General features: G+C 39.2%; 1 protein-coding gene across 1 annotated transcript in view; it reads right to left on the bottom strand.

Moving 5' to 3' along the window:
* Nucleotides 1-286: 286 nt before the first annotated feature.
* Nucleotides 287-26,629, bottom strand: part of dlgap2a (discs, large (Drosophila) homolog-associated protein 2a) — a 181,552-nt gene continuing 155,209 nt past the window's right edge. Inside the window, exons 8-13 of the mRNA XM_088354961.1 lie at nucleotides 22,462-22,847; nucleotides 11,764-11,849; nucleotides 6,801-7,240; nucleotides 6,634-6,725; nucleotides 2,575-2,727; nucleotides 287-544 (exon numbers count right to left, since the gene is read on the bottom strand). Coding sequence (XP_088211087.1) covers nucleotides 338-544; nucleotides 2,575-2,727; nucleotides 6,634-6,725; nucleotides 6,801-7,240; nucleotides 11,764-11,849; nucleotides 22,462-22,847 — 1,364 coding nt within the window. The 3' untranslated portion in view covers nucleotides 287-337. The remainder of the gene's footprint in view (nucleotides 545-2,574; nucleotides 2,728-6,633; nucleotides 6,726-6,800; nucleotides 7,241-11,763; nucleotides 11,850-22,461; nucleotides 22,848-26,629) is intronic.

The raw sequence follows: 26,629 nt of genomic DNA, 5'->3' as shown, positions 1-26,629 counted from the left end.
ATTGACTGAGGCTTGTCAAGTTTTGGCACTTTTCACAATTCACATTAGGTTGGGAAACAAAAGTCAATTTGTTGGATATTTCCTTAATCTATTTAAAACTCTCTTTTTTTGTAGCTTTAAAGGCTTGGCTACGTTTTTAAAACGGCACTTTGCAAAACACAGGTAAAAAACATGCATGATGAGAGCGAAGTAATCAGATTACTAATGAGACAACTAGTTGACCCTTGTCCGATATTGAACCCTAACCTTGGGATGATCGGCGCATCCTACAAGCCAACAGGAACAGGAGTCTAGGAAAAAAAGCAGGGAAACAAGTTTTCCCTTCAGGACAAACTTTTCAAAGTCGAGTCTGCGCCTCGGGAATATAAATCTCGATGCTGTCGGCTCGCTCCGAGGAGGAATTCTGTCGGAAGGAGGCGGCTCGCTTGGCCGCCATCAACCGTCTCCGTGCTTCCTGCCTCTGCCGGTCGGGGAGGTCCAGGGATCTGTCTCGAGTCACCACACTCTTTTGGCGAATCGTCTTCTTTGGTGTTGGAGCTTGAGGCTTCGAGGGAAAAAGGAAACGGCATAGCCAATGAGGTGCCGGTCTCGCCAACGCGTTCATTGTTTTGAATCAAACCAGGCGATCCGATTGAAACAAACGTTTACCGGCCGTTTTCTTTTGCTTGTCCGCTAATAACGTATTATCAGAAATAGCTCTGTCAAACAAAGCAAATGACCATATTCACAAAAGAAACAAATGGAGAAACCAAAAAAATCTCAACAAAGCATTCTCCTTCCTTGGCAGAAAAGAAGTTGAAATTATGCTCCTTATGACAGTTCACTAAATTATATTGTCTTTATAACGGAGTGTTTTTTTTTTCAATTCGAGAACGTGTGTAACCGACTACTGGGAATTTTGTTATAAATCCTGGAGAGTAACCTACAATAGTTATTATCAAAGATTAATTTAAAACTCTAAAGTTAACACTGCAGGACTCATGTGACTCCTGAGTTAAAGCTTTAGAGCATTAACATTATTGCTTTAAAAGTAATTTGATTCTTGGGTTATGTTTTAACTAAAAACTGATTTGGGTTGACTTAAAGCTTACATTTTTAAGTTAACACTTTAAACCTGCTTTCTAACTCTTGAGTGAAAATGGCTTTGCTTCAAGGTTGTGGATTTAAAGATGCTTGACTTAGTTAAAGCAGGGGCCGGAACAAGCGGGTCTGGCTTTTTATTTTGGGCGGCCTTCATTACAGTGGACTTGCAGAGAGAGAGAGATTTGGCATGACGAATTTATTTATCCGTGTGAATCTTAGCTGTAGTTGCCTCCCTCTCGCAGTCACAAGAGCTGTGCGGTTGGTGTGGGAAACATTCTTTATTTTGTTTTATGATCTTTTTTAAAACATTTTTTTACATTAAATGGCCATTCAGCTTGAATCCTGGCTGCCCTAAATGTCCCTTGATGGTGCGGAAGGCATCTTCTGTTTTCTCTTCATGTGATCTCTTTTTTTTTTCTTTTTTTTTTAATTAAAACTTTTTTCCTGATCTGTTTTTTTAAAGTTGAATATTTTTTATCCTCAAAGAAGTGAACCAGCGATAACTGAAGTCTGAAGTATCTCTGCAGTTTCTGTCCTATGGCCAACTTACCATTTCCAATGATAATATACACAAGTATATACTGTATATGTTGCCCTTCCAAGGCTTATATAAAGTTTTATTTTTTTTCGGCTCCATGCATGTTTTTTTTCGTCTGATGTCGCTCTTTCAACATTTTGGGTTGCCAACCGATGAGTTAAAGCTTTGAGGTTAAATCTTTAATCCTCTTTTTAAAAGGAGTAAAGGTCTAACTTGAAGTGTAGATAGCTAGATAGCTAGATACATAGATACTTTATTCATCCTCGTAGGGAAATTCTCACTCGGTTTTAAAATTGAAATGTTTTAACTAAATGATGTAAAGGTACTGTGACTCGAGGTAAAGCTTTAACATTACGCTGTAAGTTGAGTTATAACTTAAACATTTTAACTTCAGGTTTCAAGTGGCTTCAACTCAAGTGTTGCACCTTTGGATTTGAAAGAAATGCTTTTGACTCATGACTTTAAACTGCAAAGATGCTTTAAGTCAAGTTGAAAGTTTTAGTTTACGAATTTAAAACTGCTCTACTTCTATTTAATCCACGAGGGTTCAAATTAGGTTAAATTCTGATTCGCTGCTTAAATTAAGCTTTTACACTTACATTTTATGCAGCTTCAATCGGACCTACCAAACATTGAAAATCATTTCAGAATTATTTTTCTTCACAGTAAGATTTGAGAGAGCCATTTTATAGTCAAAAGTGCACACCAAACCTGTTTCTACTACACGTGACCAGCAGGTGGCACAAATGAACCATAAACAAATGATAAAAAAATCAAGGTTGAGCATTGCCTAATCATTTTTGTGTGGTTTTCATAAAAATGCTTATATTTTTCCTTTCGATAAACTCACACGGTAAATTACGGAACATTAGTAGTATTGGGCAACAATGTTTAAATCCAAAGTTAATTTCAAATTTAGACGGTAGTAGAAAATACACTTCGGTCCCAGTTACCTTCTTCTCTGGACTATCAATTGTCCTCCAGTTGTTGCTCTTGATCTGCTGCAGTTGATCGAACTTGCAGGTGACGTCATCAACAGAAAGCTGCAGAAGGTCCCAGAACCCAGCCAGGTCCTGTGAGGTAGGCCGCGGCATGGCGCTGGGGTCCTACGGGCAACAGCCAGGTCAGGGTCAATACAGTATGTGATGTAACTTTCTGGTCTACTGTTTTTAAAAAAAATATTTTTCTTTATTGGTATTTTGATTTGTTATACAGTTTAAATGTACTGTTCATGCAAAACTGTGGTAAGATGTTTGTTTGGTAATGTATATGTGAATGTTCAATAAAGCAAAAAAATAAGAAATAAAATAAAACCTGTCACTTTGCAATACTGTATTTACTGTACATGTAATGGGAAAAGCTCCTTTTTTTGCATCACTATCCAAAAACTATATCCATCATCTTTTATGTGGTTCCACCACAATGCTTTTGAATGTCCCAGATAGATATTGATCCTCATTTTTGTGACTTTAGAAAATCAATGGCTTAAAGTGGGGTTGATTTGAGACTGTCAGTTAATCAATGTCCACCGCAGTTTTGTAACTACAACAATTGAAAATGGTCACAATCATCAAATAACTTGGGAAAGGTGTCATGATAAAGGGAATAATAGAAATAAATAAATTAACACCTATAGATTTTTTTTGTCCAATCTGTGGCTTCTTAATAGTTTCAATGTGAAAACACCTAGAACTGACCATTCAGAAACTAATTTCACACAAAATGTTGGGTTCAAAATGGGACCTAGAGGTATATTTGGGTTTTGTAAAAGAACCATAACCTTTACTACACATATGAATAGTCAATTATATGATATATACATACATGTAAAAATTCTCTTTTTTCATACTCTCCCTCCCATTATAAATCCTTAAAATTAAAAAAATAAATAAATGTGTGTGTATATATATATATATATATATATATATATATATGTATATATGTGAAAATGTTCGTTTACATCCAGGATGTGAGAGGGGTAAAACGAGGGCTAGATTTCTATTAAGGTTTTTACGTAGCATATTTCGGACACAAATTAGGTACAGAACAAAGTTGTTTGATACACAAGTGCTAAGTCCAACATGACTGACACTCTCTTTTATATTAGGAGGGCGAGCTATGACAAAAACAAAAACCTAAAGTTGAGCGGTTAGAGAGATAATGGAAGTCTCTACTTCACACAGCCCTTGTTTTAAACTGCTTTAGGCAAGTATTGATAAGACTCAAGGCAGTCTTCTTACTGCAAATTAAGGACACCACTTTAAACAATATAGGGACTGAATAAAAACCAAATGAATGGATATACTATATCAAGAAGTCAGATAATTACGCTCAAATAAATGAATTCTCATGAAGTGAATTAATTATGACTAATTAAGTAAAATTATTATTGATAAAATAATAAAAAGGTTACGAATATAGAAATCATACAATCAAGATTATATGAAGTGCACAATATTACAACATATACTGTAAACCCAATGTCTTGGAAATGCCTACAGAAGGCAATAAATGGATCTTGATTGATTGAAAAGAAAAAAAGTCAGTAATTCTTAAAGCGGTTTAGCCTTTAAAAACGAACACAATCTGGATCAGACACATATTTGTTGAAAATAAAAATGATTTAAAGCAAACCAAATAAGCAGACAACTGTTATTGAAATCATGCTAATTTTTAGATGTACAGTATATCATAATTTATGATTATCTTGAAAATTGACAACATCTGAATCAGGTAATGTTACTTAGTTACACAAGTATATTTTACTATATTTTTAAAGATTTATTAGTAAATAACATATATACCAAATCCCAGTATTTTATTTCTATTAATTGCTGGCAGTGTACACATTTCAAAATAAATGAATGATATAAGGAAAAAATATATATAGCAATACTGTCACATTTTTATTCTTAGGGGCCGGTCACACAGCCGTTTGCGGCTGAATCACGGCTAAAATTTTGCGGGTTTTTTTTTGCCCGTGGTTGCCCGCGATGGAAAATGCGCAAAATTGGCCAACCCGCTGTTCATCGGTGGTATGCCCGCAAAACAGATGCCGGCGACTGTTCCGCTTCCTCATCGCGTCATTTCTGCGTCATTTTCTCGTGTGGACCACAAGTATTAAAGCTCCCGAGCCGGTGTTGTGCCCAAATCCGACTCCTACGCACCCCCCCCCTCGCATGAACGCGCATTCTGCTGCGATCGTTTTTGTTGGAAGCGTGCATTGACGTTGGTGACTTTTTCATCCGCGTTAACAAACACATTTTGTAGAATACGATCGCACTTTATTGTTTAAATAAACGCGTTATATAGAATACGATCGCTTTTGTTGGAAGCGCAGCAGAATGCGCGTTCACGCGAGGGGGGGAGGGTTTTATATACGGTGTGCATTACCGTTCGATTACGTTCACAACAAAAACAAAGACGGAATGGTTTAAGTTGTATTACATTCCCAACAAATGCAAGACGAAGTGGTTTTGGTTATATGTTCGCCATTACATTCCCTAAAAGTGAGATAAAACGAGGTAAAAGTGGTTGTAGTAGCGAGGGGATGCAAATCTCGGCAGGGATGCATTTCTCGGCATAACACCGGGCTGTAGAAATCATAACCGCTCAAGACACAGTCCCGTGAAGATCAAGATTTCAAGCTATGGCACCGAAGAAGCCAATATGTTATTATCGCTACAACGGGTCAGATGTATCGACATTTCGTTCTGTGTACATTGTTACAAAGAATGACAATACAAAGGAAATTATTATTATTATTATTATTGTAATAGTTTTTCATTTTTATTTTATTATCTTGTTATGAAATGAAAAGAAATGTCAAGAAATAAAAATGGATTAAGACGAGGTCACTACGGTGACGGGGATCCATGTTCACCCCCTTGACGTCTCGAGCACAACTGACGTGTGCTCGGCAAATCGCGCTGTATATACGCGGAGAAAGGCGTTTGACCGTCACACGCGTAACACGCTAATTTCACGAAATAACACCGCGATACAGGCGCAGAACATGCTATTACCATGCTCCACCCACAATTACCCGCTGAATTTTCCCGTCCTACCCATGTGTAACCAAGCCCTGGCCGCGGCCAGAGCACGTCGTACCGCGTCATTACCTCGTGTGCTGCCCGCGGTTAACACGTGCTCAAAGTTTTGAGTAGCTCAAAACTTTTTCGCGCGGCCAACCGCGTGTGAATTTCCGACCGCGAGTAAAGCACTGCTGTATCTCGTCTATATGGCGGTCTCAAAGCGTCCAACACCGCCCAACAGCGTCTGCTTCACGGCCAGAAATTTCTGGCTGTGGTTCAGCCTCGATACGCCCGTGAAAGGCTGTGTTCCCGCGTTGTAAAGAATTGAGATGCGCAAAACTTATTCGCGCTGCTACCCGCGCGCGAATTTCCGACCGCGTGTTAAGCACTGCTGTATCTCGTCTCTATGGCAATCTCAAAGCGTCCAATAGCGTCCGCCTCACAGGCAGAAATTTCTGGCCGTGATTCAGCCGCAAACTGCTGTGTGACCGGCCCCTTAGACACGAGATTAACAAGCTTTAAGGCAGGGGTCACCAACCTTTTTGAAGCTAAAAGCTGCTTTTGCACCGATTGATGCGAAGGGCTTCAAGTTTGATATGCATTTCTAAAATAACAACTTATGTTATTACTATGTTATTAATATGTCATTACCACTAGTTAAAATAGCCTCAGAAACCAGTGAAACATCATGCCAGTTAGAAAGCTAATTTCCTAGAAAATCACAATTAAGCATAACTGGTGAACTATTTTTAGAACCAACTCAGGTGTTATTAGGGGGCTACCTGTTGCCCATGGGCACTACTTTGGAGACAACTACTTAAAGATTTCAAAGTTTTAGAGTAAATGCTTTAATGGTGCGTTGACACTTTAGATAATAATTGCTAAGCTATTTTTTTCTTTCTATTTTTCATAAGAGCCCTGTTGGGGGCAACCAGTTGTTTGAGGGTTGGTGTTCTTATTTCATATTACCGGGCTCACCAGATTTTGCTGACACAGCCAATAGAACTGCTGGAATTTCTGTGACATCAGCAGCTGAGCACTCCCCACTGCGCTTCGGATTTTCCCCAAAACTGCCACACAAAGTTGACGTTGCAATCAAAATGTGATTACTGTTGTTGTTTGATATTAAAGCGGGTATGACTCACTCTCTTCCGACAAATCGTTCTCTTCGGCTTCTGCCTCCATTTCTTTGCACCAGGCTTCCATACGCTTGGTCTCGTTGTGCAGAAGCTGCATGAACCAGCTGCCGTCCCTCCTCAGCGAAGGGGAACCTCGGCCTGACTCGACGGAAGTGACTGCGTTCTCTTGCGGGGATGGGGGCTCCAGTTGCCAGGTCGGCTCGCTGGGGGCCTCCCTGGGGCTGGGCGGCTCGGCCGGGGCGCGGTAGTCCTCACGGTAGCTGAAAAGGCCCTGAGTACGGACGGTGCGCACGGCTCCGCACTGGGTGGGCGTGCTGGGCTCCGAGTGGCGTTGGAAGCCGCCTCCAAACTGCAGACCTTTGTCCTCCATGGCCGGGAAGCCCTCCAGCTCCAAATCGGCCTGAACGGCCGTCGTCACACTATTAGAGCGCTTGAAACGGCCTTGTCTGAAGAAAAACATCAAAGGGATATTCATATTTTATGGCATATACGTAAAAGTCAAGGCCCACTGGCCACATCCAGGTTTTCTCCTGCTCCTGAGATGATCTTACCATAAATAGATACATAAAGATTGGTGATGTCCATTTAAGTCTTACGAGCAATTACTGTGGAGTCCCTCAAGGGTCTGTGTTGGGACCTTTATTGTTTTTATTCTATACAAGCAAATTACCTGGCCTTTCCGGGCATTCGAGTTCTGCAAGGTTGTTGGAGTCGTGGTTTGTTGAAATATGTGCATAAAAAAACAATTGCAAAAATCAAGGTGGTGGTTCTGGCGTGGTCGGTTGTCGGGAGCTGCAGTACCCAATTTAACCATTGGGTGTTAGAGACCTCAGAATAATATTGATTTTTTTGGTATTTTTAGGGGGTGCCTTGACACGAAACCTACCTAAAGACCTTGCGGAGGTTAAAAGTACAACCGTGTTAATTTTGAATCCGTTTTGAGGCCTATAATTAAGATACAAACACATACACACACAGGATTAATAAAATAGTTCAGATTTAAGTAGATTAGATTAGATAAATGACTTGTGTTATGTATCATCAAAATTTTTTTTGCTTACGACGCTACAAGATTAGGCTCGGGTAAAAACCAGAATTGCAGGCTGAAATGGCCCCCAACGGAACACTGAAAGGTTTTGCTTTGGTTTATGCAAGGAGACTTGCCCAAGTTTTATCCAAAGTCAACCCAACAACCTGCCTTTTAGAAACAATTCCCACATCTCTTTAAAGATATTTTATGGTTTATTTGAGGAACAGGTTTTAAACATAGTCAATTGCTCTCTTCAGATAGACGTTTTCCGTAGTGCCACCAGCTCAGTAGCCTAGATGGTAGGGCGCCCGCTTTGAGACTGGGAGGTCGCTGGTTCGCGCCTCGGCCGAGTCATACCTAAGACTTATAACATTGGTAAAATGGCGGCGCCCTCTGTTGGCTGCGGCTGCATCGGCTCGCTACAACGGGTCAGGTGTATCGACATTTCGTTCTTACAAAGAATGACAATACAAAGGAAATTATTATTATTATTATAAAACAGTGGCGGTGAGGGCCCTTCTAAATAAGAGCAACTTACATTTGTGCATTTTAAACAATTACCGTCCGGTGTCCAACTTACTGTTTTTAAGCAAGATCTTAGAGGAACTGGTTTTAGTTTAGCTGTATTCTTTTTAATTTTCTATATTTTTATTTTCATTTTTTAGCAGAAATGAAATGTGGTTCTAGAAGCCACCACATTTTGGAGAGTGCCCTTCTAAATATTTTAAATGATATCAGGTACAATATGGATATTAATAACAGGATTTTAATAACATTTTCTTCTTCTGAAGTCTTACGAGGAAGGATGTTTCTCATGCTTGCTCCGGAATTTTATTTTCATCACTCCTGGTATCTCTTTTGGAATGTTTATTTTTGCTGCTGTTTTTTTTCTTCTTTCCTACGAACCTACATTTTGCGTGAAATGGAAATTGTTGAAAGCAAGGAAAGTAGAGATAAAATCAGCTATAAAGGATACGAAAAGAGACAAGAACAATTTCATATAATGGACAGCAAATTGAGGAAAAAAGCTGAAAAAAAATTGAGAAAATTCTGAACGAACTGATGTAAACAAAAAAGGAGCTGAAGGATGTTTGGAAAGAAATGCCAGAAATTAAAAAGACTTCATGGTAAAAATAACACACGGAGATCTAACAGGGGCTTAACTAGCCTGGACACGGCAGGCTAGTCGGCTGCTAACAATGTCTGGCTGACCAAAAAACATGCAGTGAGCAGCCAGGATAACTGCAAGCCAATGACTAACTCACGGCAAACACGAACCCAGGCGGTAGAAAAAACACTGAGCACGTCAGGCAAGCCAGCTAGCCGACTGGTAACTAGATTAACCTAGACCAAACAAAACTGAAAGCCTTCGGTCGCCTGCACGCTAATGGGGAGTTATCTTGAAAATATTATATTAACTGAAAAACATGCGGCAAAAAACAAGGAAGTAAAAGTCACAATCACATACCTATGTGGAAGAAAAGGCAAAAAAGGAAAGCACGCTGTACAAGACAGCATTTAGAATTACTAGACGCAACTTGAAATAAGCAAAGCAGGCGCATTGGACAAAACAGTCAAAAAAGTCCCCCTTACTCCCCCCAAAAAGTTTCAATTACTCCAAGCAGGAATGAGCGCTATGCATTTGCTGATCACTACAATCGCTGTCTGTTTTTCTCAGTAAGTATGGTTGCCTGATCCTCCAGAATGCATGAAGTTAATTGTGGGGTTTCCCAAGGTTTAATTTTAGGCTTGATACTTTTGATCTGTATATGCTTCCTCCTGGGGATGTCATCAGGAGACATGGCGTCAGTTTCCATAGTTACATAGAAGATACCCAGCTATACATTGCCTTGTGCCGTGATTACACAAGTCATATAGTTACCATTTTAAAATGCATTCAAAATATTAAGTCATGGATGGCGCAGAACTTCAGACACCTCAACCAGTACAAAACAGACGTCTTAACCATCAGTCCTGAAAGTCAGAGAGAGAAAATGTTACTAAAACTAAAAGATTCATATTGTGTTAAAAATGAGGGCATTCTTTTTTACTCTGAGCTCTTTTTTATGTCACAAATAAAAAGATATATGGTAACTAATTTGGGGTTTCACATCTGAATTTAATCGCCAAAGTCCGCCCAATTCTCTCTTGGGCAAACACAGATATGATTATTTATCCTCCCATTTACATGATTGTAATGCCCGCCCAAAAATAATACTGCCAGCTTGCAGCTACTACAAAACTCAGCAGCACATGTGCTTATGGGGATTACATTACATCAGTTTCAATTGTTGTTTTGGTTTTCCGTATATTTTAGGTTCTTTTACTAGTTTTTAAATGTCTAAACGGTCTTGAGCCGTCCTTATATCATCCCTCGCGGTCCCTCAGATCTACTAGCAGCGGTTTGTTACGTTCTCCGCCATTCAGCCACTTTAGTCCTCACCAATGGAATGCTCAGCTGTTGAACATAAGGTTGCGGGGTCCTTTGATATTTTTAACAGGTTTCAATAACGCCTTTCTTTATATGGCTTTTTTTTTTTTTTTTTAGGTTGTTTTCTGACCTTTTATTGTAATCTATTACACCGGTCGGATGTCGTTTGATCTTTTCCTACAGCCATCTGCTACTATCAATGTGGATGAGCCTCCCTAGGGCCCTTTCCTCGCATGGTAAGCCTGTGCCTGGTCATAATGGTGTTAACATTCTTATTATATATTCAATATCATTACACTTTTATTGTATTCATATTTTATTTATATTTCTCATTTTGTGTATTTGGTGTTTTGAGTTGTTGGGTGGGGAAAAAGGAGGGGAGTTTGCCGATATGGTCAGGTGTGCCGAGGAAATTATCCAATTCGTGTGCCTTTGTTGAGATTCAAAGGCACAGACTGGTGGTGTAACGTAGGATTTTTTTCAATGAAAGAAATGTGCCTTGGCTCAAGAAATTTTGAAAAACTCTGCCTTATTGTCCAATGAATGTTTTCATACACCACTTTGAGAGTTGATTCATTGTCTGAAAAGTGCTTTACAAATACATTTGATTTGATTTGATATTTTATGGCAAGAAACAAAAAAGAATTAAGATTGCAAAGCATCGGGATACGTTGATCATACCAATATTCTATCGGTGCAGTCCAAATCACTAAAACTGTTTTATCTAGAGGAGTTTTCATCATCCCAACTACTTTTCAACGTAACAAATATATACTGCAGAGAACATACAAAAAATATTCACAAGAAAAGAAGAAAGCTATAACTTGAGGGGATGTGGTAACTTTAAGAACCAACTGGTGAGAACCACCAGGAAAAGTATGTGTGTGTCTGTATGTGGAGTTTAACTTTGGAACAAATTACAGCATAAGCTCAAACATAGTTCAAATCCAGATAAAAAAAACAAAACAATCTTGGCAAAGTACAGAGAAGAAGAAAATGATGTCTAAATGATATAGCAAATGGTAGTAATAAGCAAATCGACATTGTTATTGTCATTATTATTTAATATAATAATGATAATAATTATCATTATAATAACTGTCAAAAATTTTATCGTCATTATTGGTATCTGAATTATATTTAGTGCTTCCTAGCATATTAGAGTTAATAGACGGGCAAAACAAAATTAATCCGGTATTAGAAAAAAGTGTTGGAAGTCGTGATGGTGATGATGATGAAGATGGTGATGATGAGACTGTGTTGCCAGAGAGCAAATGTAAATATGTATATTCATAAGTTATTTTTTACATGTAAATATACAGGGGATCTAGATCTAGGATGCAATTGTTAAGGAAGTCTGAGGGTAGGATTTAATAAGCATTTGCTACTTGCTACTCCCTTTTGAACATGCACGTTAACATTGTGTATTTTATTTTATTGTTCTTGATTTGTTGTTTTGTTTTTGCTTTTGTCAAGCTCGAAATAAAAGTTTTATTCATTCATCTCACAATTTCTTGTCTTCCACTTGGGTGCCGACGGAATGGTATTCCCTGGAGCCTTTGCTTTCAGATTCCGAGTCCGTCGCCGCCTCCACCTGAAGTAGATAAAAACCGATATTGCTGTCATTACAGGAGCTACCAGCCATTGCTCCTTTCTTTATTGAACCGGGACCTGGCATAACTAGCTATATATTGTCAGTAAATATTGAGTGATTTATGGTGTTTTCAGAAGCAACAAAGTGCCTTTTTTGGATTCTTTTGATTTAATGTATTTCACTTGGCATGTTTGAGTTCATAAGAAATATACAAGCCACTGACACTTTTATAGTGTTGTAGACACACAAACTAAGGAGGGAAGATATCAATGAATTTTAGACTTACAAGTATAACAGGAGAGGACAGTACAAAACCCCCCTTCATGGTGCTAGATTCCATATGTATGTTTAAGTTCCTCCCCTGAGCCCTTTCTTTTTATTAAATATCCCAGATTACAAAAAGCTAAACAGTAAAATTTCTGGCTAATAGTGATAATGATGTAAACAGTGTATAACAGTCAAAATAACAAACAACACTGATGAATAATAGTCAAAACAACAATAGTCTCTGGCATCTTATGCAATATCTCCTGCCAGGGTGTGCCAACAGGTAGAATTGTCACGATTGCCCATTGCCCTCACCTGTGACCGCTCGTTTGGCGCCAGCTGCTGCCCGTTGACAGATTGGCTCCCCTCCTATTTGAACTCGGTGCTCTCATTCACTCCTTGTTAGTCCGTCAACGAACCTCCGCACTTACAAGGCAAGCATTTAGACTCTGGCGTCTGTTCCGTATCCTGTATCGATCCCTGATCTAAGCCGTGTATCCTGTATAGTATCCTGCTCGTTATCGATCACGTCTGTCCGGTATCCTGTATCTTGTATCAATCCCAGATCCAAGCCCCGTTATCCCGTATCCTGTATCCGGTATTGATCCTGTCAGTCCCGTCCTCACCTGTATCCTGCTCTTCTGTCCCTGACTTCCCGATCGTCTCTGGCTACCTGACCCGTTCTGTCCATCGACCACGCTCCGATCGCCCGTCCCGGCTACTCCACTCGTTTCAGCATTCCGATCACGCTTCGATCTTGTGGGTTTCCTGCTTCCTCTACTCAGGAATCGCCGAATCGCTGGCGTTTGTTTTCCTGCGCCTGGCTTTTCCGCTTCCGCAATAAAGCTTGTTGTGAAACGTTACACGTTTGGGTCTACCCTCTGAACTGGCTCTGACAAGAATAACCTTATCCGCCACATAAAAGCTTAATACATAATCTCAAATAAATTCCGCACTGCAAACTTAAACGGGTAATGCCATGTTTTTATTGTCCTATATTTTCATAGTCTACTCATTGTGTAGTTCTTTTAAAAAAAGTTTTATTTCATAGTTTACTTCTGAGAGATTTGAATATTTGAAAATGATTTATCTATTATTTGATCTGTTCATTTAATACATCTTTTTTATTGCGTTTGAATATTTCTTTGTTTTTATCCTTCTTTTATAGTATGGCCAGGGGACTGCAGATGAAAAATATCCCTCTGGCCTTTTTTCAACAATGTTTTGTGTGTTGAGTTAAATTGAATTCCTCCCCTTTAAATAAACCAAACAATCACTCAGTCAAAAGTGACAAAAAAAAAATCTAAGTAATGAAAATGTTTTTGAGAGTTTTTATCCCTGCGCTTGGCAGATAACTGTGTTGATTAATGATTTTTAATATCTTTACATCACTTGATGATTTTATTTGTCAATGAAGTACTCGTTTACAAAATTCAAAACTTTAATAAAAGATAAGAAAACTATATTACCAAAGCCCATAATCTTTTGGTATTTGTTTTAAGACCTACCTGAATAGTTTTCTATTTAGGTTAGTTTAAACAATTACAACATTTTGGATCGAAAGCAGAAAATAATTCCGTCTCGTGACCAAACTCATTGACCAAACTCATTTTTCGACTAGTTTAAATTTAGCTTTTTGTTTGGAGATGAAACAAATAGAAACAAAGGATTTTGTCAAAAATGATCACAACTGCTTAACAGCTATGTCCAAACATTGGGTGGGGGTGTCAGGACCAGAATGAAGACAGGACCCACTTGCGTGCGTTTCTTTTAGTTTTATTAGGAAGAGGGGAAAGGATAGTATAAACGATCTGTAGATCGCTGGTCGAGGGAGCAGTTTGCTTAGACGCAGAAGTGGTATTTCTGTGGCGAGCGATGGCTGTGTCGAGAACGGGAAAAAACAGATCGGTGGCCGGGACGGGGGAGCAAAAACGTAGTCAAGTTCAGAAAATGGGTCGGAGCCGGGAATCAAACAGGAATCAGAACAGGAGAGAGTCAGGATTGGAAGGCTTGCCTAGTGTAGCTGAGGTTCGCAGACGGACTGACAACGGGTGACAGGAGGACGGGGGTTTAAAAAGAGACAAGCAGTCAATCAGCGTCCAAGGCTGTTGGCGTCAAAGGAGCAGACTCAGGTGCCTCGCATCAGTAATCATGACAGGGGGCCATTTTTCTAGCCCGTCATACACTTTTTCATGACCCGCTGTACGTACAAAAACTGGTTTCCACTTCAATATATATTTTTTAGATACTGTGGAGTTCCTGTAAAAAAAGTAAACTAATAACAATTTGACAAGAACACTTGTAATTTTGTAATGTGTTATAATCGTGGGAGTTTTCCAGTTACATCCTTTTCTTTATTTTAAATCATTACACACATATTTTAATCAAGTTAATAATTTAGTGGTAATGTTCACACCCTATGGTTATCCATTTACTCACATGTACTCGTTTACTTTCTGTTGGATTGCTTTGACGCCACAATATATCAACTTATCAGGTTGTTATACAATCTCTACATTGTTCTACGGGGTGTTCTGATTTTAGGAAAGGAGGCTTTGAGTCTTATCAAACCACCAGGAGGTTTCAGTCCGGACGAAGAGCAGTGTGAAGCTGGTCCCTTGGGAATTTTCCTCTAACTTCAGGGTTCTGCTCCTTTGGTATATAAGTGATTGTCAGCCCCTTTTGAAAGTGCACTCGTGAAAACATTACAGCTCATAAGCCAAGAATATTATTTCATGTATTTGTTTTATTGTAATAAAAATCTCAAACTGCTCACACCTGTGTTTGGTTTTACCTGCCTTGTCTCACGACTAGGATGTTGATTCAAACTCGAGAAGGACGAAAAAGTCTGTCCTCCTTCACAATGAAAAATTATGGTAGGGAGCATAAATGTTCTCTCTTAATATTACCCAAACAACCACTTAAAAATAGTTTTCAACTCTTGACTTTTAAAACCAGATTTTCACGTTTTTTTCCTCACTGATGTTTTTTGGTCTGTTACAGGATCTTGACCACGCCAGAATCTTAATTATTTGCGACAAAGTATGGAAATAAAACACTATTTTAGGGGCTTTTGGACACCCTTCTTTTGTGTGTTAACGTATTTCCTTCCAATCTAATTTGTTTTCTTTGAGGAGAGATCCTAATTTCCTGTTGGCCCCGTGTCACAATAACTCTGTCACTGCTCCCGAGTGCCTGCCGAGTATTTTGTGTGTGTCGGGGAAGGAAAAAAAAGACCTGGCAAATAAAAGGTTTGACGACACGCACTAGGTGGATATTGAGACGTATGGTCTGCGCTTAGAGGCAATGTCCCATTTTGCGCCTTTGCTCGCTCGAATTTACTTTTCTGGATGATTCCTCTGCCTCTCACGCGAAGCAATAACAGAGAACGGCAAGCAAGGCCTGCACAACACGTTATAAATCTTGGCCCCGCTACACTTTTTATCACTACGGGCCTGAAGTACTCATTTGGAAAATGGCACGATCCAAATTCAAGGAAATGGATCAAGTGTGTACACAGAGAGACACGAGGTGGTGCTCGAGTTCTAGCCCCACTCTAAACTTTTGGAATGTTTTTTTTAGTTCCCCTTTTTAAAAAAGATTATGGTTATACAAATAATTACAATAATAACAATAATAATATTTATTCTTTTTTGTATCATTCAAAAAATAAATAAATAAATAATTAAATTTTAGTTAACTAAGGTCAATCATAAATTACAACAAAGGTTTTCAATTTCAGTCCTAAGGGGCATTGTTTTACAGGGTTCTAATCTCTGAAAGACCGAAATCAATTGATCAGGAATGTTATCAAGTTCCTATAGGTCTTGGAAATTGAATTAGGACATGCATGTCAGGTTCATCGGCCGGTCCAAATTGTCCCTATCTATCTTCAAGCAGTGAGCAGGGGACACTCTGAACTGGTTGCCAGCCAGTCGCAGGGCACACAATGACAGACAATTCAATCAGTCATTCACACCTAAGGGTTATTTGGACCGGACAATTAACCTGACAGGCAGGGGAAGAACATGAAAACTCGGGTAGGCTGCGTTAGCTGAAATTAAACCCTGGACTTTTGCAACTTGAGGCTCCGTGCTAACCACCACAGCCACACTTGCCAGACTTAAACCCATGTGGAGGGACAAGAACATAGCAGTGAAATCAAAGACCAGACTCATGCAAGCGCTGGTTACTTCCATCTGCCTCTACGCTTTCTGGACTCTCACAGCAAGACTGGAAAAGAAAATCCAGCCTTGGAGATGCGATGCTACACGAAAGTTGTAGGCGTCTATTACTTAACCCAACGAAACGGTGCGCAAGACCATCAAGGTGCACATTGGACCTACGAGGACATGTTGTCAACTATGCGCAGATGGAAACTTCAGTGGTAAGGTGACGTCAGAAGATCATCAGGACTGACTAAGATCATTTTTCAGGGCACAGTCCAAGGGGGCAGGAGGAGAGGAAGACCAAAAAAGAAATGGGCCTACAACATCAAGGAATGGACTGGTGCCAACTTTGCCACGACCCCAGAATAGGCAAAGGACCGTCAACAGTGGAGCAGGCTGTCCAGAGTTGCATCCTCATCGGTGCGCCAATGACCGATGCAGTTAAGGGATCTGTGAACCATGAACCAAACAAGCACATCCTTACATTGTAATTTCCCAAATTTGGATCCTTTGTTAACCAAATGAATACATTGTTGAAAAATGTATTTAAATAATTTCACCCCTTCAAAACAAGTTTTCTGTACATACCACTGTCAAGCGCAGACCACCTAGTTTGGTAGAAAGTCCAAAACAAAAGAATGAACAATGAGTCATGTCTGTTATCACAATTACGTTTTCTGAGCACACTAAGAGCAACGGTGATACTTTGCAGAAAATGACAGCGAAAGGTTAAAAGCTTTGCCCATTTCTCAACTCAACTTTTATGTTCCTCCGGTTAAAAGTAATTTGCCGTTTTGCTCACATGACGCTGATGTCATGATGAAATGGTCAAAGAGGAAAGACTACAAATGTGTCGTTTCTACCGAGAAATCAGTTGTGTTGGGAGTTTGATGAAAAAGGAAACAAATCTCTTGGTCTCAGGTAGGTGAGGTGATAATAAAATATTGCGATACGACTGGCATGAAACATCTTTTTATGTACCGTCTCAAGGGCGACGGCGTCCTTGTACATGCTCTGAAACGTCGCTTGTGAAAATTCATCAACTGCGAGCTGGGTAAATGAGATTCTTCACGCTGACCTGTGTTTTTTTGCACGCCATTTTACGGCACTCTTCGGGAAAGCTCGTCGATCTTAACAGCTCTGACAACTTGTAAAAATTCGTCGTAGGTGAGTTTTTATGATATTCACTGCTTATCAAGTTTTGTGATGCACAAAGTCAATTTTAATGTCAAATTAAAGGAGATATATGCACAGTTGTTCTGAATGAGATTCAAATTCCTTGTTTAATTCTCTTTCCATCGATACCCGTTTAGTGACCCAAAAGGCGCTAGTGTTGGGAAATCAGGGTCTTTTTAGAGAAACGGCTCTTTTGGACCAGCTCACTTCAAAGTAGGGGTGGGACAAAAAAAAAAAATCGATTCACGTATATATCGTGATTTTTGAAATTTACGTTTCTCCTCGGAATGGATTTTTGATGCCTCATATCCGGTACATAAAAGTGCGGGAAAGCAACGAGAACTAAGACCGGCGCCTATACATTTTAAAACCAAAGTATGGACACATTTTGGTTTATTTATGTAGTTCCTAGGAATACAGAGCTGTACATGACCAAAAACTGACTGCAAATTTTGTCCCACATCCCTAACCCACTGCAGTAAGACGATAAACACATCTTTTGTGCCATCATTCAGATATCAACATTAACCAACACAAACCATCATTTCAGTTCATGTTCAGTGTACATGTTATATTCTCATTGTCTCAGTTAAAATAAATGTCCACTTCCAGACTCACTGACACAGAATGATGTGCATTGTCTGAACATCATTCATGGATCGTTGTCCCAGAAGTGTATGATATAAGTTGCTTGTTTTTTTAGGAAAGAAAATTAAATAGCAATTATCAAGGATATAAAAACGCAATACTTGAAGAATCGCAATTATTGACAATCATGATCGGCACCTCAGTATTGTTATACAATCTAATTGTGTCCAAAACATATCCGTGTATTCAAATGGAGTCTTTAGTTTTTGGCGTGTCCTAAGTGATAACGAGTGTGCTATCAAGGAATGCCTTAGGACTTGTACTGGATCCTGTCAATGGACGTATTTTGGGATTTTTCACTAACCAAGATTTTGTCCTTATCAGATTTAAAAAAAAAAGGTTAGAATTTCTTATCGAAAGTTTGGGCTCCTTGCAAATATAAGATCCACTGATGACTTCTCTTCTCATTTTAGATGTTTACCAAATGTGAAATTTATTAGTTATATTTTTGATAATATTGTGTTTGCACAATATTGGTCAAGAACCAATTTCTGTGTTTTTTTGTCCACTTGAATTGACAAAAGTTTCCCAGGGCTCAAACACAATTTCCCTACTTCCCGAGGCAGTTCTGTGATTTTCCCCTACCCGAGGCCTAAGCAACTGGGAGGTCATCTTTTAGTGACAGAAAGTGTCAAAATAGCCATGAAAAAAAGTTAGATTTATCTACCACCTCTATCGTCTGTACCGCTTATCCCCAGTAGGGTTGCGGGGGTGCTGGAGCCCATCCCAGCTATCTTCGGACAGTGGGCAAGGGACACCCTGAACCGGTTGCCAGCCATTTTCAGGGTATACAGAGACAGACTACTCACTCATTCATTCACACCTAGGGACAAATTGGACCATCCATTAACCTGACATGCATGTTTTTAGTATGTGGGAGGAAACCGGACTGCCCGGAGGAAACCTATACAAGCAGGTGCAAATTCCGCACAGAAAGGTTAGTAGGTAAGTGGTTAGGGCATCCTCAGCACAGTTCTGAGGTCATGAGTTCAAATCCAGTGCGACAGGCAACCAGTACAGGGTAATCCCCTGCCCATTACCCGAAAACGGCAGGGATAGGCTCTAGCACCTCCGCGACTTTACTGAGGATAAGCTGTGGATAGATGGATTAATTTGCTACCTCATTTATATCCCACAACCCACTAAGCAGAATATTGTGTTCCTAAAATACAAAAGGCACATAATGGATTGACTTGAGTCAATACAGTTGCTTACCAATAACACACGTGGGTGTTCTATTAAACTATTTTTTAACAGTCATGTTAAAAAAGATGTTTGACGTCAATAGCCACCATTGGTAGTGTATCAGTTAAATTGTATAAAAAGTTTGAACGTTCAGCAAAGAAGCAGATGTGTATTGTATAAACGTGGGGAGAATACAGATTTGTAACCATGGGAATCTGAAGTGTGGAGTCATAATTTTAGGCTTAGGCATTTTGATCATTTAAATAAAGGCAGATGATAAGTAAAAAAAAAATTACATTGTTGCTTTTTCATGAAGGGACCTTAGTTGAGTTTTCCCAAATTATCAACTCAAGCGCAAGCCTTAATGAAGATGCTGTGAATAGAGCCTGCAGGGGACCATTCACAAGAACAAGCTTTCGTGTAGGTTGAATCGTAAGAGACGAATTGTGGGGTGATGACTCACTGGGCCTATTTTTAGCAACTGCATCAAGAAAATCTCACGTGAATGATTGGACTACAGCAGGATAAGCAAACTTTTTGACTCGCGGGCTGCATTGGTTTGAAAAACTAAACTTCTTAAAACTTCTGCAAACAAACCCAGGGGCTATTTTCTAATTGTGTGTTTTTTAATCCAGGAGTGTGCATTTTTTTGCCTTAAGCAGTGAGTCCATGACTCCTATTTTAAGTCATATACTATCGAAATGTTTCTTCAATTACAGCTTTGGGAGTGGCGCTTAGCTTTGGCGACAACCAGTGGACATATTTAAAACTGCAGGTAATGGTTTGACTTGATAGGGCAGAGATCGGCTAACTACGGCCCGCGGGCAAAATCATATCACGGATTTAATAAAGCCAGCGAGAGGATGCTGAGAGAAGCACTCGAAAAAAATGAACCGCTTCTCGTGAATGAACTGCAGTTTTAAATATGTCCACAAGATGTCGTCAAGTCCACTTGTCATTCCAAACCACTCACTGTAGCTGCATATGCTGACTACCATATAGCAACTAGAGAACATTTGAGGAAACGCACATCCCGGAGTTCTTATCTCATCTCATCTCATCTCATTAGCTGCACCGCTTTTCCTCAGTAGGGTCGCGGGGGTGCTGGAGCCCATCCCAGCAATCATCGGGCAGTGGGCAGGGGACACCCTGATTTGGTTGCCAGCCAGTCGCAGGGCACACAGGGACGGACAACTCGCTCGCTCATTCACACCGAGGGACAATTTGGACCGGCCAATCCACCTGAAATGCATGTCTTTGGAATGTGGGAGGAAACCGGAGTGCCCGGAGGAAACCCACGCAAGCACGGGGAGAACATACAAATTCCGGACTTACTGTGCTGGATATGAACCCACACAGGAGGTTCCCAAGACCTTAGAACTGTGTCGCACACGCGCTAACCACTGCGTCGCCGTGCTGCCCATCCTGGAGTTATTTTATTTAAAATAGAAGTTGTTGTATAAAGCATTTTGATGTTACTAACCTGGATTTCTTACCGTGTGTCACTTTGTGTATCCCAATAAAAACTATATTGTTCATTGCACTAATGGCCAACAAATAGCTGGCTACATTTTCCTGCACTTGCTTATTTAAAATCCATCTTAATGATATTAAATTTCATGCAATAAAATATGAATTAAGAAGCCCTATTGAATTGAGTGTTTCAAAGCAATTGATCAAATTTAGTGCTTAAAAGGAAATCTTACTTTGCTATTACTTTTAATTAAAGTTAAGTTCCTAAAGTTCGTTCAGCATTAGGGGTTGGAATTGGGTGGTTTGGTCACCTAATGACTCCCAACACCTCAGTTGGGTTGAGCGAGGAGGCTGGGAATCCCCTCCTCTGAATCAATCTCCCAAAAAGAGTCAGAAAGGACTCTAGCCACCTCCCACTAGGGCAGGGGTCGGGAACCTATGGCTCGCGAGCCATATATGGCTCTTTCTATGAGTATCTATGGCTCAGTGACCAATTTGATTGCATGCAAAATTTCTCCATCTTGTTCAAAACCGGAATTGTCTATCTTATTCAGGTACACGTAAAGCCAAACCAAAGCTAAATGCAGAGGAAACACTTCGCAGTATATATAGGGCACGTTTTTCACTACAATTTACAGTCAAGGTGTCACACAAAAAAAGGGGGAAAAAAAAATCGTTTTGGCTGTACAACGCTAAAGAATCCTTTATTTAAAAGTTCACTATATAATCTGTGTTCAGTGTTCAGATACTTTATGATGAATCCACAGAACTGTAAATACGCCAAAACACCGCAAGAGAACTTAGTCATTTGATTGGGTGAGTGGGAGGGATGGGTGGAGCTATGCAAAAAGTACAAGCATTCCCTCCCATCTCTCGCCAAAGGTAAGCACATAAGGCTCCCTATTCTCAGAATGTTGTGACGTTTTTACAAAATAAATGCTTGCATCTGGTTTTGAAACCAGTATGTATGAAAAAAAGGGTCAAAAGGAGTTTAACCGATCTTGAGTAATTGCAAGAAAGAGACAAGTTTAAAGTGGTCTGTTTGTTGAATTTGGGACAGGGGCTCTGGCATTATTCTCTTTTCATAATTTTTATCAAATCATCAAAAATAAATGTGCTGAAGACTAAGCTTTTGTCTGGGGCGCGGGTTTAGCAATTTAGCAAATTTGTCTCATAATATATGGTGTGGCTCTTTCCCAAAATAAAATGAATATTTTTTGCTTTTATGGCTCATTGAGTCAAAAAGGTTCCCGACCCCTGCACTAGGGGGATATGGCTGTGGTATATATATATATATATATATATATATATATATCTGTAAATAGACACATTTTATCTGTATATATTGAGTGTTTCAAAACCATTTGGATGAGCACTACCATTGGTGAAAATTGGTCAATTTTGGTCGCTTTTATTTGGAAAATTATTTGCAATACACCAAGCCTGGAGGAAAAAAACATTGTAGCTATTACCCAGAAATCGAGAAGGAAATATTTGAGTGGTTAGAAGGCAAAAGACAAAATTAATATGGAGGGTATTAGCTGTTCGTTTGCAAGGTCTCAAGAATGCACAATCCAAGATATATGAAGGCTTCACAACTTCAACAGGAGACTAACACAATTACTTTGAAGTAACTAGGAACTTTAATCAATTACTTTCTTTCAGTAATGTGCCAAAAATTACTCAAGACCAACCTGTATTCCAATGGAGGATCGAGGTGTCTTGAGATACTCCTCGGCCTTAGACACCAGGACGGCTTTGTCACAGGTGAGGACGGAGCTGTGGCTGTCCGTGGACGGGTGCCTCCTCCCGGCCATGACCCCGGCCGCCTCCATCGCTATGGTAACAGCCTTTGCACTGTCCAGGCTGTCCACCGAGTTATAAAGTGCCCTGCCGGGGCTTAAACCCAGGGTCAGGCCATCGGGCCCCCACATCCCTCCGCGAAGGCGCCTCCCCTCGTGGTAGGCATCCTGGGTGGATTCAGTGCTGCTTTGGGCCGTGATGGAGATGAGTGGCTTGGATGTGGTGCGGGGTGGGACAGGAGGTGGGGGCTTCTTGAAGTTTGGCGTGTAGGTGATAGCTGCAAAATAGACGAATACAATGAAGGTGCATAGAATATTTAAGCTTCCGTTAGACAAAATAGTTGAGCTGAGTGTATGCGTTAACTAGTTACAATATTTTATCTACATTCAAAAAAATAATATGTATTATGTATAGTGGTAGGCAGTACATCGAATGTAAAGCCATACGGTGTACTTACCTGATCTCATTTTTGGGCAGTTTTGACACACTTACCTTGAATAAGTCATTTAGTGATCTTTAAAAAAAACAATAAAACAAGGGGTCTGTATTGAAAAGGATATGTTATTTTAAAAATAAGTGTTTTATACAATGTTAGATTAAATGTGACACTCAATATGTATTCATTATATTTGTTTTATCATTACATCACATTATTTTAATCGTTGCATTATTCATTTAGTGTTAATAAATGCAGCGTATGCCTAATCAAATATTTGAATGAAAAATTTACTTTTTGTTGTTTTCATTAGATTTCTCAATGTATGTTTCTTAATGTTGTTTTAAGTACTGTTCTGGTCTTTGTTCTGTTGATGGGAAGGCCTTGAGTCTGCTCTAATCTTGTCATAACCGCTGCAAAACCCACTTAGATCCAGGTTTAAAAATGATCTGTTGTGAAGTGTGGACTTCCTGACTTTGTCTGGAAATTCCCACTACAAGTAAGTTTCGTTCTTGTCAAACGACGCCCCTAAAATAATGGTCAGCAATTGTTGATGTTTGTTGGGAAGAGCTTAAACCTGTTGACAAACCCAGAATATTCCGTTTATTTCTTATTTTGTTTCATTGTAATAAAAGTCATCAAAAGATTTGCTATCCCCAATTTTAAGTTAAAAATTCACAATCATATATACATATATACATACATATATATTAGTATTTTTTTGTGACATGTCATGAACGGAAAATTTATATCATGCCATTGTTGATAAGTGAACGTTCAATTCAAACTAGAAGATTTTTCTATTTAAGACTGTTTAACTCCTGAGGAAGATTTTTTGTAATATCCCGTATCGTGAGCCACTTAATTCTCTACATTCCCATACCAGCTTATGTAATGTTCTCCAGTTATATTTTTATATGTTACATAGATGTAAAGACTTTGATTAATCATTGTTATACACCTTATAAGAGCAGAATTACATTAAATAGCTATGCGTTTGCATTTCATTTGAAACACATTAAAAATAAAGCATTATGTTAGTGGTTGACTAGCACACATCTTGTGTCGTTCTCCAAATTATCTGGCTGTTTTTTTATTTAAGGCCTCTAATAGGGATGGGCACCACCAGGCTGTACTTGCCAAAGGCACACCATTGGAAATGATGCGCCTACGACCCTAATAGTTAAGGGGTACACCCACCCACCGACCATTAATACTCGACCAGTTCTCTTTGAGACAGCAGACTGACCTCTTTCGCGGCAGCCATGTTGACACAATTCTGCGTAAACACAGGTGTTGCCGATGTCATTAATTAGGAGTTGCGCTAGCGTGCTGGAGAAGCTTCAGTTATGTAATCAGCAACACCTGTGTTTATCTAGGACATTTGCTTTTGGGGAGAAAGACACATTGGAATTACACACTGCAGTAAAATGGTTCTTCAATTCATGTCATATTCATAAACGTCTGTCCATTGTTGGAATATTGAAATGTGTCACTGCAGAGAAAGTCAGGATTGTGCTAGTTTTCAGCTATAGACTTTTAATTATTTCAGTTATCTATATCTTTGTCATTTATTTCGTGGAAATGAATGAACCTCAAGATTGTGTATACATTTGAATGTAGTTATGTACCATTTCCTATGTTAATCACTTGATGTCCGAATGTATCAATTTATTACCGGTGTTGGGCACGTTACTTTAAAAAAGTACTTAGTTATAGTTACCTACTACTTCTTCCAAAAAGTAACTGAGTTACTGAGTTACTCTATAGTAAAATTAACTAGTCACCAGGGAAAGTAATTTCGGTAATTTAAAAAAAGTTGTATTTCAAAGAATTTGACATTTTCTGAGCAGTGTTCGATTCAGTTGAATAGAGAACAAATAGGTAGTTGTGTTATAGAACATTTTAATATTTAATGCACCTCACCAGAATCGGATTTATATGACACTTGAAGTGCAACAAAAACAAGAAATATAATAAAATAACTATCAGAAGTAAACAATCTAAAGCGAATTTAATAAATTTAATCTAACTAATGGATTGTTGTAGAGATGGGAATTCTGACTCTTTTTCGAAAACCGGCTTTTTCAGCTTGGCTTGCTAAAAAGAGCTGTCTCTTTGGTCTCAAATGGCTCTTCAGGTTGTTTTTGTTGTTTAGTTCATGTATTATTATGAATGACTTAAAAAGGGGGAAAAGAAAGCAAAATTACACTTAAACGTTAATGCTAAAAAACACAAAAAACCTTTATTAGAATACTTAGATCAACAAATAAAAAGATAAAATACAAAATAATTCCAACCTTTATTACACTCCAAAAATTAAAAATCAACAGCTCAGAATCCCTGAAAAAAATGCATTTTGATTTTTGACCAATCACAAGAGAAAAATAGTGTCTCGGAGGAAATTGGCTCTCGATTGGTGGGTAGCCGGCTCACACTTCCAATTTTGTTCACAAACGACATGGGTCGGTTGCCATTTGCACAGATCCACATTTTCTCCCCGTTGCATGAGTAAATACTGTATTCATAATCCTTATCCAACTGTGTGTTAGTCGCTATTTTGAATGGTGACATGATCCAAAAAGACCTGACATAAACAACTCGTAAAAGAGCAAAAAAATGCACCAGTGAAAACAGCATCAGGTGTTCGAGGACATGCCGCCATTAGTGTTCTGCAGCAAAAGTAATGCACCACTTTTGACCGTCAATACTGTAAAGAAAATGCCTTTGTAACAGCGGAAAAAGTAATTCGTTTCCAACAAAACGCCATTACACATTCTTTCCATTGTTCTAAGAAGTGTTCTGATATTCTGTTAGGAGGGAGACCTTGAGTCTCACCTTGAGTCTCACTTGCATAATTTTGTCTGGACAGAGGACTTAAGTGAAGCTGGGATTTGGGGAATTTTCCTTTTTTGTCAAAGCCCCCATGTCCGCCCCTCTGGTATATACTGTAAATGATTACTGGCCATTTTGAAAGTGCCCTTACGTCCTTGTACTCACAAATCCAGAATATTTTGGTTTTATTTATCTATCCATTATAGCTGCACCGCTTATCCATCTAGCCAAGATCTAGATGGTAATATCCCAGTAGTTCTAGGTAGATCTAGATTCATTTATCCTAGATGTATTCATCTGTCTGTCTGTCTGTCTGTCTGTCTGTCTGTCTGTCTGTCGATTCATCTATCAATGGATCGATCGATCTTTCTTTTGATCCTTCTGCTTTTGGCCAGCAGTGTGAAGTAAATTAATGACAAGTGTTTGGGACTGAAAATATGCAACCAAGCATCACACATTTATAGAGCAAGAGGAAGAGCCCTTGGCCACACAGTACCTGACTCAAAGAGACACCCTTGGAATAAACATAGAGCACTGCGGTCCTGATTTTTGTTTAACACATGCTTCAATGGAACAAAAAAATTAAAAGACGTCCTGTGGGATCTTTTTTGGCTTATAATGAGAAGCACACAACACAGACGCCCTCCCAAAGGTCGGCACCAAATTAAAAGCATTTTGCCAAATTAAATTAAAACCCGAGCAACCCAATTACTAGTGACACAGCCATAAAAAATAAACACAATAAAAGTTTTCCCAAAAAAATAAATAGATAAATAAAATCTCAATTC

The sequence above is a fragment of the Urocampus carinirostris genome, chromosome 15 (genome assembly GCF_059441175.1).
Source record: "Urocampus carinirostris isolate Australia breed hairy pipefish chromosome 15, RoL_Ucar_1.0, whole genome shotgun sequence".
Taxonomy (NCBI): domain Eukaryota; kingdom Metazoa; phylum Chordata; class Actinopteri; order Syngnathiformes; family Syngnathidae; genus Urocampus; species Urocampus carinirostris.
The sequence above is the reverse complement of the archived record's forward strand: the minus strand, read 5'-3'. Positions and strand labels throughout refer to the sequence as shown.